This window comes from Electrophorus electricus, chromosome 2 (assembly GCF_041902795.1).
Source record: "Electrophorus electricus isolate QZ-2024a chromosome 2, ASM4190279v1, whole genome shotgun sequence".
NCBI classification, from domain to species: Eukaryota; Metazoa; Chordata; class Actinopteri; order Gymnotiformes; family Gymnotidae; genus Electrophorus; species Electrophorus electricus.
The window spans coordinates 41829124-41842341 of NC_137498.1; the positions used below are offsets into that span (position 1 = coordinate 41829124).

At 40.1% G+C, this 13218-nt stretch overlaps 1 protein-coding gene across 4 annotated transcripts in view; it reads left to right on the forward strand.

Annotated features, from left to right (window-relative positions):
* The window catches only part of stx1b (syntaxin 1B), a 40737-nt gene that overhangs the window by 12291 nt on the left and 15228 nt on the right, over nucleotides 1-13218 (forward strand). For 3 of the 4 annotated variants that reach the window (XR_014119049.1, XM_081704282.1, XM_081704272.1), the window contains exons 2-4: nucleotides 2000-2168; nucleotides 7298-7372; nucleotides 11250-11349. Coding sequence is in view for 3 of the 4 variants with exons in the window: in XM_081704282.1 (XP_081560408.1) it covers nucleotides 2082-2168; nucleotides 7298-7372; nucleotides 11250-11349 (262 nt within the window). In the remaining variant the exon portion in view is untranslated. The remainder of the gene's footprint in view (nucleotides 1-1999; nucleotides 2169-7297; nucleotides 7373-11249; nucleotides 11350-13218) is intronic. The other variant, XM_081704276.1, reaches the window with a different exon arrangement.

Genomic DNA, 13218 nt, shown 5'->3' on the forward strand with positions numbered 1-13218 from the left:
TGAAAGCTGGGTGCATGCCCGGCCGAGTGTGCCATTCACAGGCCATGAGTCGCACCGCCTCACTCAGATGGGCTTTCATGCACGCTCTGCCCACACCTTCAGCTTATGTAACACTGCACTGTTTTTGTTTTTTGGGGGGCTTTTGGGGTGCAGTTCTCCAAAAGCAGTAGAGAGGAGTGTGAACATGCTCTTTAATGGCCAGGATGATCTCAACATAGCTCAGCTTTTAGGAAACAGGCCCATGCATGATATGAAGAAGGCAAAAACTCAGGAGCACAAATGTTGCTTAATTATGTTCTATGCGATTACACAGAAAGAAATTATGGATTTTCTTCTGTGGTTTTCTTTTGATCTGTGGATTCTTATCCTTGCCCTTTTCTCGCTCCCTGCTTCACCCTCCCCCACTACAACACTCTCTCTCTCTTGTCGTGTCCTCTCTCTGACACCCCCACCCCCAACCTCGGCCTCACCCTTGTCCCTGCTGAGAGCTTCACGGTCATAGTTCAGCCTAATAAATAAATGTAATTATCATGTGCAAGAAGTGACATGCCGTCCACTGTCTCAAACATTCATTTTAAACAACACTGCTCCTACCCTGTACTATAAGCCCACGCATTCCTAATACAGACAGTGTGGTTAAGCCATGAAGTGGCAGAAGGGATGTACCCACGTGTCCGTGGGCGAACACCACCCTCTCACTGTGGGCTCAGGCTGGCGGTGCTGGATGTATCTAGAAGACCTCAGCAGTCCTCTAAATGACACACAGCTAGGGTCATGAATCTGGGTGAAGGAAGTGCACTCAGCACTCTGCATCTTTCTTCTTTGGGGGGGAGGACAACAACTCACATGTAGCGAATTCATTTGTAAATTACTGAATTCACGTTGGTATATTTATTTCAATTAATAATTTTTTGATACGTTTTTACTATACATTTACATTTTTATTACATTATTATTTATTAAGTTTATTTCAGCAATACATTTTTGGTTTATATGTTCATATGTGCATAGAAATATGCCCTCCCACGAGCCCTGCATGCAGACAGGTTATTGGGTGGAGGTTTTATTTCCGGGTTAATGTCCTATTGGGTGGAGGTTTTATTGCCAGGTTAATGTCCTGGTGGTGGGAGGTTTTATTGCCGGGTTCATGTCCTGTTTGGTGGAGGTTTTATTGCCAGGTTAATGTCCTGTTTGGTGGAGGTTTTATTGCCAGGTTAATGTCCTGTTGGGTGAAAGTTTTATTGCCAGGTTAATGTCCTGTTGGGTGAAAGTTTTATTGTCAGGTTAATGTCCTGTTCTTTCCTCTGCCTCAGAACTATCTTCTACAACATCATTATACCTCCTATGATACCATCAGAAATATAATTGCCTCCCTGCTATTTATGGAGAAGCCACAATGTTTGTCATTAGACTATGTGAAACCAATGAATGTTCAATTGTGCCATGTTTACATCTTACCTTGTTTTACTTCATGGTAACTTCTTTCATCTTAACCAGACCAGACAAGCATGAAGAGTACAGTGATTTCTTTAATGACTGGTGCTCAGTATAAGATACCCACATCACTTGTTATAGAGAAGAAAAAAATATTGCATTTGGGTTTAATCATTAAAGTGAGGATTTTAAGTCATCTCAGTGAAAAGGACCCTTTGGTGGTGGAGTGTGTTTGTTATTATTACGCATTATGTCCAGTTGACAGCAAATTTCCCCTTTTCCAGCTTAGATTTTTGAGAGCTTTCAGAAGGGTATGCTGTCATTGCCTTTATATTTGGAATGTGAAAGAAAAGATTTGGGTGTACTTGGACATTTGAAAATTAATGCATGAGTTTCTCACTCTTCTACAGACTTTAACCCAGGTGATTTTAGATATAGACATTCAGGTTTTCTGTAACCAAATGCAAATGTGATAGCATGAATTATAGCAGCAATGACCTAATTTTGCTTTTCACTTTAAAGAGAGGACATTGTTTTATTTAGTCCCTTTTGTGTCATCTAATAGTGTCTGGCATCCAAATGTCCTTAAACTCTACAATGGCTTCACAAGTAAGACTGAATATCTATCCCATCTACAACACTGATGAATGGTATCGCTGGAGAAGACTGCAGTCATGTTGTTCTGCTTCCTGCATGAGGAGATTCATGGAGGACAACTGTGGCACATATCTGAGGTTCCTTTTAAACACTATTTGACTTTCAGGACAAATACAATTATAACCTGCTGACAAGAAATAAAATACTTTTACTAAATGCTTAATATGTTTTATGTTTAATAAAGCCCTTCTGTTGTATGTCTTAAGTAAAAAAAACAATTTTTACATGTAATTAACTTTGCTTACTTTAATGATCTATTAGCCATCAGCAAAGGATTACAAATCTATAGAATTCTGGGATTACAAATTGTATGTTTCTGGGATTAGTCAGCAATACAATTTTTACCCAAGCAAAAAAAAACAAGAAGGCAAGGGAAAATATACATATGTTATTTCATCTAGGTACAAAAATCACAGGAGAAGCAGCCACAACAAATGTTGTCAATTTTGGTCATTTTGGTCATTTCCTGCTTTACATTGCAATCAGTAAAAAAAATTATTCCAGTCCACTTATTAGCTAAACTTACACCTCCCTAAAAATGAGGGTGAATCTTACAGGAAAGTCCTTTTCCACTATTGATGATAGTGATAGTGATAAGACTATCCACAAGGTTTTCCATTAACCTCTGTAAATAAAAATGTAGAGTGAAGACACCTCTCTGATGATGTGATTCCTATCAACTGCATTTAACAACCTTTCATCCTGAGCATTTTGTCATCCTCCATTCAAGACCTGTTAAAGAAGGAAGACAAAAATACAGCATAACGCGAGCAGTTCTCTGATGTGTGGCTGTGTTTGTTTCATCTTTTTTTTTTTTTTTTTTGAGCTATGGGGGGCAGTGGTCTGCTCTGTGGGATCGGAAGTGGTGTGTCTCTGAGCGGATAACTTTCATCCGACCTCCGATCTAATTACAGAGGGATCCTGACAAATGTGAATGTGAAGCCCTCCAGTACTCTGTTTGACCACCAATGAAGTGTTGTCTTGCCATGCCTATACCAAACAGCCATCTCTGAAATCTTTATTGTCACATATTCCTTTCTCTAGTAAAATAATCCTTCCCAAGTCAAATAGGGCATTAATCAGCGGGTCTGGATCACTGACTAACAGATCGTGTCCAGGGTAGAACAGATTTACTGCCACAGAGTTCTTCCTCCAGACCTTATCTGTTCATACCAGGCCTCTTTCAGCTAGGAAGCAGCTCCCAACCTGCAGCCTAAGCCCCTCCCGTGACTGGACGGAGCCCCACTGGGCCTCTCCCACCATCACAAAATTGGCTGCAGGGAACGTCAGCCTGGGGCAGTAGTGGAACAGGTTTGTGCTACACAGGGGGACTCTCGGGCAAGCACATACCTGGTCTGCTGCAGGACGTGTGGAGGGAACAGAGCGAGCGCAGTGATCAAGAGGGGAAGAGAAAAAAAAATAGATAAAGGGAGAGACGGGAGGGAGCGCTAGAGCAAGTCTGATGTAAGGAGAAAAGAAAAGAGGGAGAGATCAAGAAAGCAAGAGCAAGAGAATATACTATTAATGTAAATGAGAAATTCAGACAAGCAGCCATTAGCAATTGTGAGGAGAGTGAAGGCACAGGCCTCCACTACTATGACCTCACACTTTGAGTTGCATGGACCTGGGTGGCCAGAATGGCAGATCAGTGAGCAATAGTGAAAGAGGCAGTGTGGGAGAATAGACACACACCTCTGGTCATGTATGAGATTTTAATGTCAGCACTGGACCTCACATGTAGGCAGGACCCTTTGAGGTCTCTGGCAGAATAGATGCAAGTCATGTGCAGCTCTTAAACGGCAGAGGCATTCGTGTCAAGTGCAAATGCGCACAATAATTTGAGAAATCAAGTGCCTGGTTAATTATGACTGAAACGTCAAATGGAAGTGAACTGGGCTATTATATGTTAAGAAATTAGACCTCATAATGTGTGGTGCTCCCTTAAAATAAGCAAGCAGGCATGAACTGTTGTCGTGTATATATTGGTGCATTAATGCACACACGCAGTGTCACACTGTCCTTACTTATACATATTCACCCTTTTCCAAATGCAAAAATGTCTTCCTAGAACAGAATGCATTTTCTGCAAGTCCTCACTCTCCTCTGACTTTATCATCTGTGCAGGCATCATACAACGCTAAAGTCCCAGTTACATAAATAACACACACCAGATAGTATGTAGCACATTTGCAATATAATATTATTATATTTTATATAGTATATGAATATATTTTATATAATTATATAAAATTCTATATAATTATATTTTACTATTACGGTTTTTTTATCTCAGCTATGTATGTTGCAGAAGAGACATCACTGTATGATGTCACTATTCTGTATGTTTTCTTTTACAACTATTGCTTGACTCATTATGCTTAAAAATCAAATTTTATCTCATTGCATGAACACTTTTTCTAAAATGAAGTTCATATGTTTTTTTGAACAAGTCAAAGAACATCCTCGTCAAACACACAAAGCAATCAAAGCCTGAGGTACACTGGCCAGTGGGTATGAGCATGTGGGTATGAGCATGCATCACACAGCTTTATTGAAACTGGGAAGTAGATAGTGCAGAGGTCTTTAAGATGGCCATTTTTGATGGGAGGTTACAGAAGAATAGGGTTAGGGTTGGGGTTGACCCCTCAGGTCATGTTTTCATCCTGGTCCCAAGCCAGTGTGACAAAGCACCACATCTGTCTTTTACCTGGCTGAGGTGTGCTGAGAAGATGGCATGTAGGACCCTCTTACTGCGTGTGTGAGTTTATGTGAGCTTCATTGAAACCTCTGATAAAACAAGGATGTCATAAAAAGCAATGTGTAGGATCTTGAGCCACTCACATTTATTCAAGCCCTTCCCCTTGAGTCTACATCATCATTAGCCAGAGTGGGGCACATTGGGCCCTGGGGCCCATGGTGTCTGACCGAGAGGAAGCAGGAGCTCTTTCAGCTCATGAATTATGGATGCGGGGATAGAAAAATTCCACTCTGGAATGGGAGGTAAAAAAACTCACCTAAATCCAGGCTGTAAAACATGAGTGCAGGAGCTGAGGAGGATGTTGAGGGTGGGGGGTCATTTGACATGCAGGGACTTAAAGCTGGAGAAGAGAGTCATATACTCATGTAGGTGATTCTTTTTCACCTCTGAAACCCACAGGTGAATGTGGATGTTGTGTTTACAAGTATATTTGTATAATTGAGTACTGTAGGAAGTTGACTAAAGAAGTTGACAAATAAAATATTATCCTTTGGTATTCATAGTACCTCATCTTATAAACAATCTCTGAAGTATCATCACATATTAGCTTGTGTACTGGGCATTCTCGTCGCATTCCATTTTGAATCATTATGTTGGACTTATTGGGTGTCAAGACCCACGGAGTAAACAGTATTTGTTTGAATTATTTCAGCGATGAGGATAAAGGTCTTGCTGTCCATGTTGCGTAGCTGATTTTGGGCCAGTTCTGACTCCACCACAGTGGTGGAGCTGTTGGTGTAGTTGGTAAGGGGCAGAAACAAGGCAAGATTTAACAGCTGAAGAGTGAGCTGAGGTGACTGCACATGGCTGTCAGAGCCACATGGTAAAACAGCTAATCTAGCATAGCCTAGCAGTTCTCCCCTACCCCCACACCCATATGTGAGCGAACACACACACACACACAAAGCTATTTTTATCATGCTCACTCCCTCATCTCCCAACATGTGATCTTTATCAGTGTACTAGACTGCCCCATTTTCCAGCCAACATGCGAGAAGCAACAGTGAAGCGTCCTCGAGTCATCGTTCTCTACACAGCTGCCATTTTGTATGCCATTGTTGCTGACATTATTGACTGCTCCCTCCACTGCCCCTCCATTTGAATTATATGCCATCACAGTTGCTTTTTATGCTGTTCATTTGAATGAAATGAACAAATATTGCAGCTGAGGCTCTGTGACGTTTAGGTGCCATAGGATCTGAGGTCGATGATTACTCAGGAAAGGAACGCCCGTAGTCTACTGCAGTGAGCCCCCACATGGCCAGGCTTCCTTTGACATGTCTGGGCGTGTGAACATTCTTTACATATGTTTCTCCATGAATCACATATGAATGTGACATTTTTCTTGCCGCATTGTCACCCATCTTAAATCCCAGGGTTCCCCCACACAACATCACTACACTGTTCAGGTACAAGCAGTTTCACTGCTCATGCCAAGGGTGCGCTACCTAAATGTACTCATCATAACAGCAGGAGAGCTTGTTCATTATCTGTTTTGTGCCAGACAGCTCCTCTTTACCTTGCGAACACAACGCTCTTCAGGGTCACTATATTGTAACACATTTATCAACCTCTATTATACAGAGAAACCCAGGCCAACCATTTATAGAAGCTAGAAGTCCAATGTTTTGTGCATTAATCATCACCCTACCCTTCTTTGGGCCATTTGGAAGTATGTTGCTGTTCACCTCTGCTCCTGCTCTGTATGTTTGTGAGGCGGTGACGTGGAAGTACTCTATGTGTGGGGCCTAGACTCCACTTCAGGGACCAAGCATGTTACATACTCGAGTAATACAAACAGTCATAGTCCATTTACTCACTTGCTTAATTTTCTTATCTTTTTTATGTAAAATGGCAGCCAAATGCATTAGACAGGTTATTCTTTTTCTTGAGATTTAGACAGTTGCAAGTTTGAAGATTTGGAATAGAAACAGCTGATTATTGGACTAATAATATTATAGATCAGATTGTTGATTCACAATGAAGTAATGCAAGGCCAAAGACATGGGCAGGTGGCAGGTCATCAGAAAAGTGAAAGTTGGGTTCTCAGCAGATGTGTGTATGGGTCATTGGAGATGTGAATCCGTACCACCAGGAGCAGATGCTTCAGTGTAGTAGGGAAAGAACCGCAGACATGATGTGCATTTGTACAGGCAGTATAAAGAAAGAGACAAAATGACATTGATTGGGGAAACGCTGACAGCCACGAGTGAGCAAAGGTAGCAGGTCCTGTTATGGAGCACAGTGTTAGAGAGGGACAGACATCTGCACTGTTAAACATGCAGGAGACAAGGCCAACAGATTCATTATGGTGGATCGAGTGGTACCTGGTGCTGAAACCCACATGGATGCTGTAGGGCAGAGACATGGGAAGCTAGGAAACTCCCTTCCACAAGCCATGGCACTGTCGTTGGCAGGAGTTCATCACGGCTTTCCTCTTTGTCGCAGGCTAAGGACAGCGATGACGATGAGGAAGTTGTCCACATCGACCGAGGAAACTTCATGGATGAGTTCTTTGAACAGGTAGGCTTGGTCTCTAATTAAATATACCACTTTGCTGATTTCAAAAAGAACAAAAGAATCTGGATGAAAGTGTTATCTTAATGAAGACATTCAGAAGTGTGATTACTTTTGTGAGTCACATTATTCCAAAAGTACCTTTTTCTAAAAAGCTAATGCAAACAGTAGAAAGGATTATTTATTTATATCATATATCTGACCATGCTGAACTGTGAAAATAATAAATACACACCTCTGTGATGAACTGCACACTGAATTTTATTATTCTAACATCAACAGTATATTCATCTGTGATTCTGATCAGAGGAATGGGTCCTAATACACTGATACATCCATGATGCTGCACAATTCAGATCTGGCTGGGGACACATTTTGTTATACTGTACACTTGTACAAGAAAGCAAGTCTATGTAACTGTTAGACTGCACATGTTGGCATATCCTAAGAATAACCCAAATGAACTTCACACTGCATGCTTGTGTATATTTATTAAGACAGTGAATTTTTTCTAATTCTTCTTTACCTGAAAGGGTTTTGCATGTTTAGACACATCTTCAGCTTCTGACCATCTGGCAGAATGGCTGTGACTACACACAACTGGGGTAGACCAGAGGTTGTGTGATTCAGTACTGTTTTAGGTCTTATGGAACTATGTTAGATGTGGTTGTTTGAATTCCACTTTAGATAGTTATTGGTCTGTACCAAAAGTCACTCTAATAATAATTTTAGCTATCACTTCTGTGTGAAGAAAAACAACAATCATATGCAACAATCCCGTAACGGGATATCTGCAAAGGATAACAACATGATAAAAGTTAAAAGCATAGACAGTGTCCATTCTGGGATTGCGTCATATGAAAATTCCAAGTGATCCATTATGTGTGGTAAATCTTCTGAGTCGAATCACTGGCTCATGGCTTTGGTGAACTCTAAAAATCCAGTCACACTCTGGCCATCCCCAGGGACATTTCTAGGACTTGAAAACATCTGAGGTTTAGGACAGAGCATCTAGTAAGGAGGTCTGAAGGTAGATGTCTAGTCAGTTCTTCATTTTTAGGAATTATGTTATAGAAGGTATATCTTTGGTCTAAAGCAGTGGTCGCCATGCAGTCAATCACAATCAACATGTCAGTCTCCCAGATCTCCCATGTCAATCGTTTCAGCCGTACGAGTAATAAGACTGCTGTGGTAATCACATTTACCACATCTGCCTTAGCGCTTATTAACAAGATAGTTAAGTAGAGCTATTTTTCTCACTCTCTCTCCTCAAAATTGATTCAGAAATAAAAAGGAAGAGGATGGGTCCATCAAAAAATAGAGAAAAGATGTATAATTTTCACCTGGAGTAGGAGAATGAGGATCCATGAACCGCTGTTAAGGACAAAACTATTTGTGTGATAGCATTTGTCAGCAGAGTGTAGCTTTGCCCAAAAGAGGTAGACTACCACGGAGCCCCATCACTCAACAGCGCATCCAAAAATCAAGGACACAAATTCAGATCGGTCAAAAGACGTTAAAGAGATGAAAGCTTCACTAAAAGCCCAAAAATAATAGATGTTTTACCAGATCTCTAGAAAAGGGGGAAAAATATACTGAAGTTTGTTTTCATGTTAGCTACCCAAAGCACACACACACTAAAAAAATGTCCACAGATGGAGAAGAGGCGATGATGGTCACTGCTGACTTCTTATTCAGAGACTTTAAAATCAAAGATGACATCAGCCATAAGTAAACTGGAGTCACTTGGAGTTGCAGCTGTACCAGCTGTATATCTTTACATAACTGAAAGCTTAAAGGACATAAATAGTTTTTTTTTAATGTAGCCTATGTATAACATTTATTCTCGTAGATCATAGATAAATTGTTCAGATTTCAAAAATCAGTCTTACTCTTAAAAAGGTTGGTAAGCACTGGTGTAAAGGAAAACTTAAGTCATCTCTGTATAGTATGTATAGTTATATCTTCTGCTCTTCTGTATTAAATTAACCAGATTTGTTTGTTAGTCAACCATTTTGTGACTACCCTATGGTCTTTACACTTTGTCTTACATTTAATTACCTCCTTAACAAATATTCCAATGAAACTAACATTATATTTGGGCTTGGGCTGTTCTAGGACAAAAAAAAAACACACAGTCAGGTTAGGCTCTGATTACCCTGAATGAAAAGCCCTAGTGACACCATGTTCACCCGTAGCAACTGGGTCAGACATCTAAGAAGGTATGCTGACCACCAGATTTTCTAATTGCTTTTGTGGTGGTGCACTAAACCGTCCTGATGATAACAGGCCTCACTGAACACACCTTTCTGTCAATAATCATAAAAATAAAATGCTTCTATAAAAGAAGAATTTCAGTCACATTACAGCTAATTATTGGCTTTGCACTTTATCATTAAGGAATTATATCATACCAGCAGCTGTTATGCTGATGCTGTTTACTGTTTAACTGTTTCCTGCATTGTCCATTCCTATTATCACATATGTGTATTTCTGAAAACCTTTATATTTCACAATAAACCCTGGTGCTGTATAACTCTCCATCTCACACCTCATAATATGTGTTGTTGAGCATGCAGAAGTGGCAAAGCATACAGCACAAAGCCTGCTATATGTTTAATCTTGCATTAATTAAACATGGATTCCTCCCCATTGATTAGTAACGCACATGAAACCTCTTCTGCGGCAGATTTCAGGAAGCAGAAAATGAAACCATCAGTGCAGGACCAAACTGATGACACTGCAACATTACACAAGGACATTGTCAAAAATCGACTGGCCAGTATGTGCTTGTAAGCACATAATGTCACTTCAACATGGTCTATAATACCTGTCCAATGAGCAACAGAGATTCTTTTGAATTCATACTTTATCCTCGAACACCTTGAGGTTTTGTCTATGGCTGTATCTTTTCTCTCAGAAAATGATTGTAATCACTGAACTTCGAGCTCCTCTGAAGTCTCCCTGTTTATGGGGCACTTTTAGAATGACAAGTAGCTACTGAGTTTGCAACAGTGCAAAATGCAAGAAAGAAATATCTGTATAAGCCAAGCTTGTTCCTGCTAAGGTTGGCCAAATGTTACTGAAACAGAGCCTTTTACAACCTGCTTTCATGGTACAAAATCTCAGGTTACATACACAGCTGAATCTGTCAAGGTAACTGACACAGAGACATTATAATGTTTTTATGGGCCTGTACACTTGATGCTGTTGTCATAAATGCATTTATTTGAATTAACTATCAAAGCATATTTCTTTTTGTGTTTAAATACCTTGGTGCAACCTGATGGTTATATGATCATATAATATGGATATTTGGATTTTTACCAAGTACAGTTGCTTGATAATGGTATAAAGTAATAGTACTAATTACATAAAACAACATTTGAACTTTTCAGCATCTAGCACAATTAAAGGAGACAATGTTTCCAGAAAGATGGCTGATGCTCATGTCTTCATCACTGTCATTTCCAAAATTTACTCCAAATTAACTTAAATGGTCAGGCAGGTTTTTTATGTGGCACATTTCATACACAAGACAATTAAAGATGCTTTACACATTTTACACATGCAGACAACTATAAAAGACAATTAATTTTAATTAAACAAGTTATTAACAGCTTAATAAAAAAATAAATAATGACATTAATCACACATATACCATTTAATCAAGGAAAAGATTTGATTAGATTAAAATAAAAACAAAATCTGTAATGCACAATTTCTAATCATTATAGCTGTTAATTATTGTTATTGCTATTATTAGTTACAATTATATAGTGCCTTTCCCAAACCGAAGGGCGCTTTACAAACAATACTGCTTATATATCCATTTTTTTACTGGAGCTGGCGAAGCATATTGATCTCGTCTGTTCTGCTGCAGGTGGAGGAGATTCGCGGCTGCATCGAGAAGCTGTCGGAGGATGTGGAGCAGGTGAAGAAACAGCACAGCGCCATCCTGGCAGCACCCAACCCTGATGAAAGTGAGTCCTGTATGCCAAGGGCACACTCCTTTAGCTCCTCTTCACTGATGCTTCCCCACAGCTTACACAATGTCCACAATGTAATGGTTAGTAGGGCACTGAAGATTCTTCAGCATCTAGTTTTATTGCTGGTATTGTTTTTCATTTGTGCTTAACAGTTACTCAGCTTGAGACTCTAATCAAGTCTGGGTTGCATCCACCTGCACCTCTTATTCACAACACTTGGAGGTTTTAATAAAACCTTAGCAAATATTTTGTACCTGTGTCATTAGCAAGCTTAACTTACCTTCTTAAGGTCAAGATGCACACAATTTGCACCAATATTTGCACTTTCATCTGTCACATGCACCACTCAGGAATTTCTGATTTGTTTCCTTACAAAGGTTACTTGGATCTTCACACTTTGGTCTGCCTCTTAGATCGACATGGCAAATGTTTCTTGATCGTCCTTTATTAAAAATTTTAATTTTTGTCCATTTTGATTTATCACATTCTCTTCAAATTCAAAAGTTTGAACACAAATACAGTCTGAATCATTATGCAGAATTTAGTCCTATACAGACGAGCTCAACAGGGACCAGTATGACAGTGAGCTGCAGATTACAGTATAGTCCATTTGCACAGCGCTTGGTCTTGTGTTTTTTCTTTCAGTGATTTTGAAAATGACCTTTCCATGTACTTCCATGTCCTGGAACATATGAAGTTATGATAATTGCATACTACATTCACATAAAAATGTTTTCCCCTTTGTCCTACAATACACCGGTTTTTGTTCCCAATTTTTTTTTATGTCTTCCTCATATCCAAATTCAACACTGGTTCTCTCAATTATTTTTATGCTGTAATATGTAAGTGGCAGATGCACCACCGCGTTTCCCTCAGTACTGATCATCTATGAGTTAGGCCTCCCACACAGCTCACTTTACCCCTCCTCTACACAGCAGTTCCTGTGCACCATATCTTCTTAGTTTCCTGTTAAACAAAAATAGACACAAACACTAGCAAGGTCATGAAATAGAAAGAATTATTGAGTGTGGTAGTGGCCATAACTGATATTTAGGACTCCAAAAAAAAACAAAAAAAACGTTCATTTTAATTTTGCATTACATGTTATGTGTTTTTATGATCTGCAGTTACAAATACCATTTAAACACACCTAGAAACTGTGTAGCTTTTTGGGATGCCTGACGTCGAGAACACACTTTGGTTAGGTAATATGAAAGCTTCCCCAGACCCGGCTACCAAACAGCTCCTGTTCACCAGTTTTGTCCTCTAGTGCCCTCCCATGGTGGCATTGCCCTTCTTCACTCTGTCTCTCTCACACTGAATTTGCCCTGTACAGTTTCAGCACTCCCAACTCCACCCTGCCTCTCCTCTGGTTAAACTCAGTGCATGACATCTGAATGCGTGTGACAGCCCCTGGACGTAGCTCACTTTTGAACCGCTGCCATGCAGTCGCACTACCCTGTGCAGATATGAGCTCTCGTCTGCCTCTACACTTGCCACGCGTCTGCCACTCTGGTCCAAGGCGTTCTAGATGTGTCCCTGTGGTGTTTTTGTTTTCTACTGTTGCATGATATCAGCAAGCCATTTCAGTTGCTGCACACTTATGTGAAATTTGTTTTGTATTGGGTTGGGGGGTTGGTCTAGCTCTTATTTTATTGTTGTTTTTGTTTTTTTCTTCCATTGCATCTCTGCTTTTGTTCTTTTTTTTCTTCCTGCCAAGTTGCTTGAAGGACTGGGATTGGAGGCCCAGGGCCGCCGGGGTTGTGTTTGGATCTCTGTATCTGAGTGAGCTAATCACTCTTGCCGGACCCTAAAGGAGAAGGATGATTAATGAGGAGGACACTATAAAGAAACACACTGCTC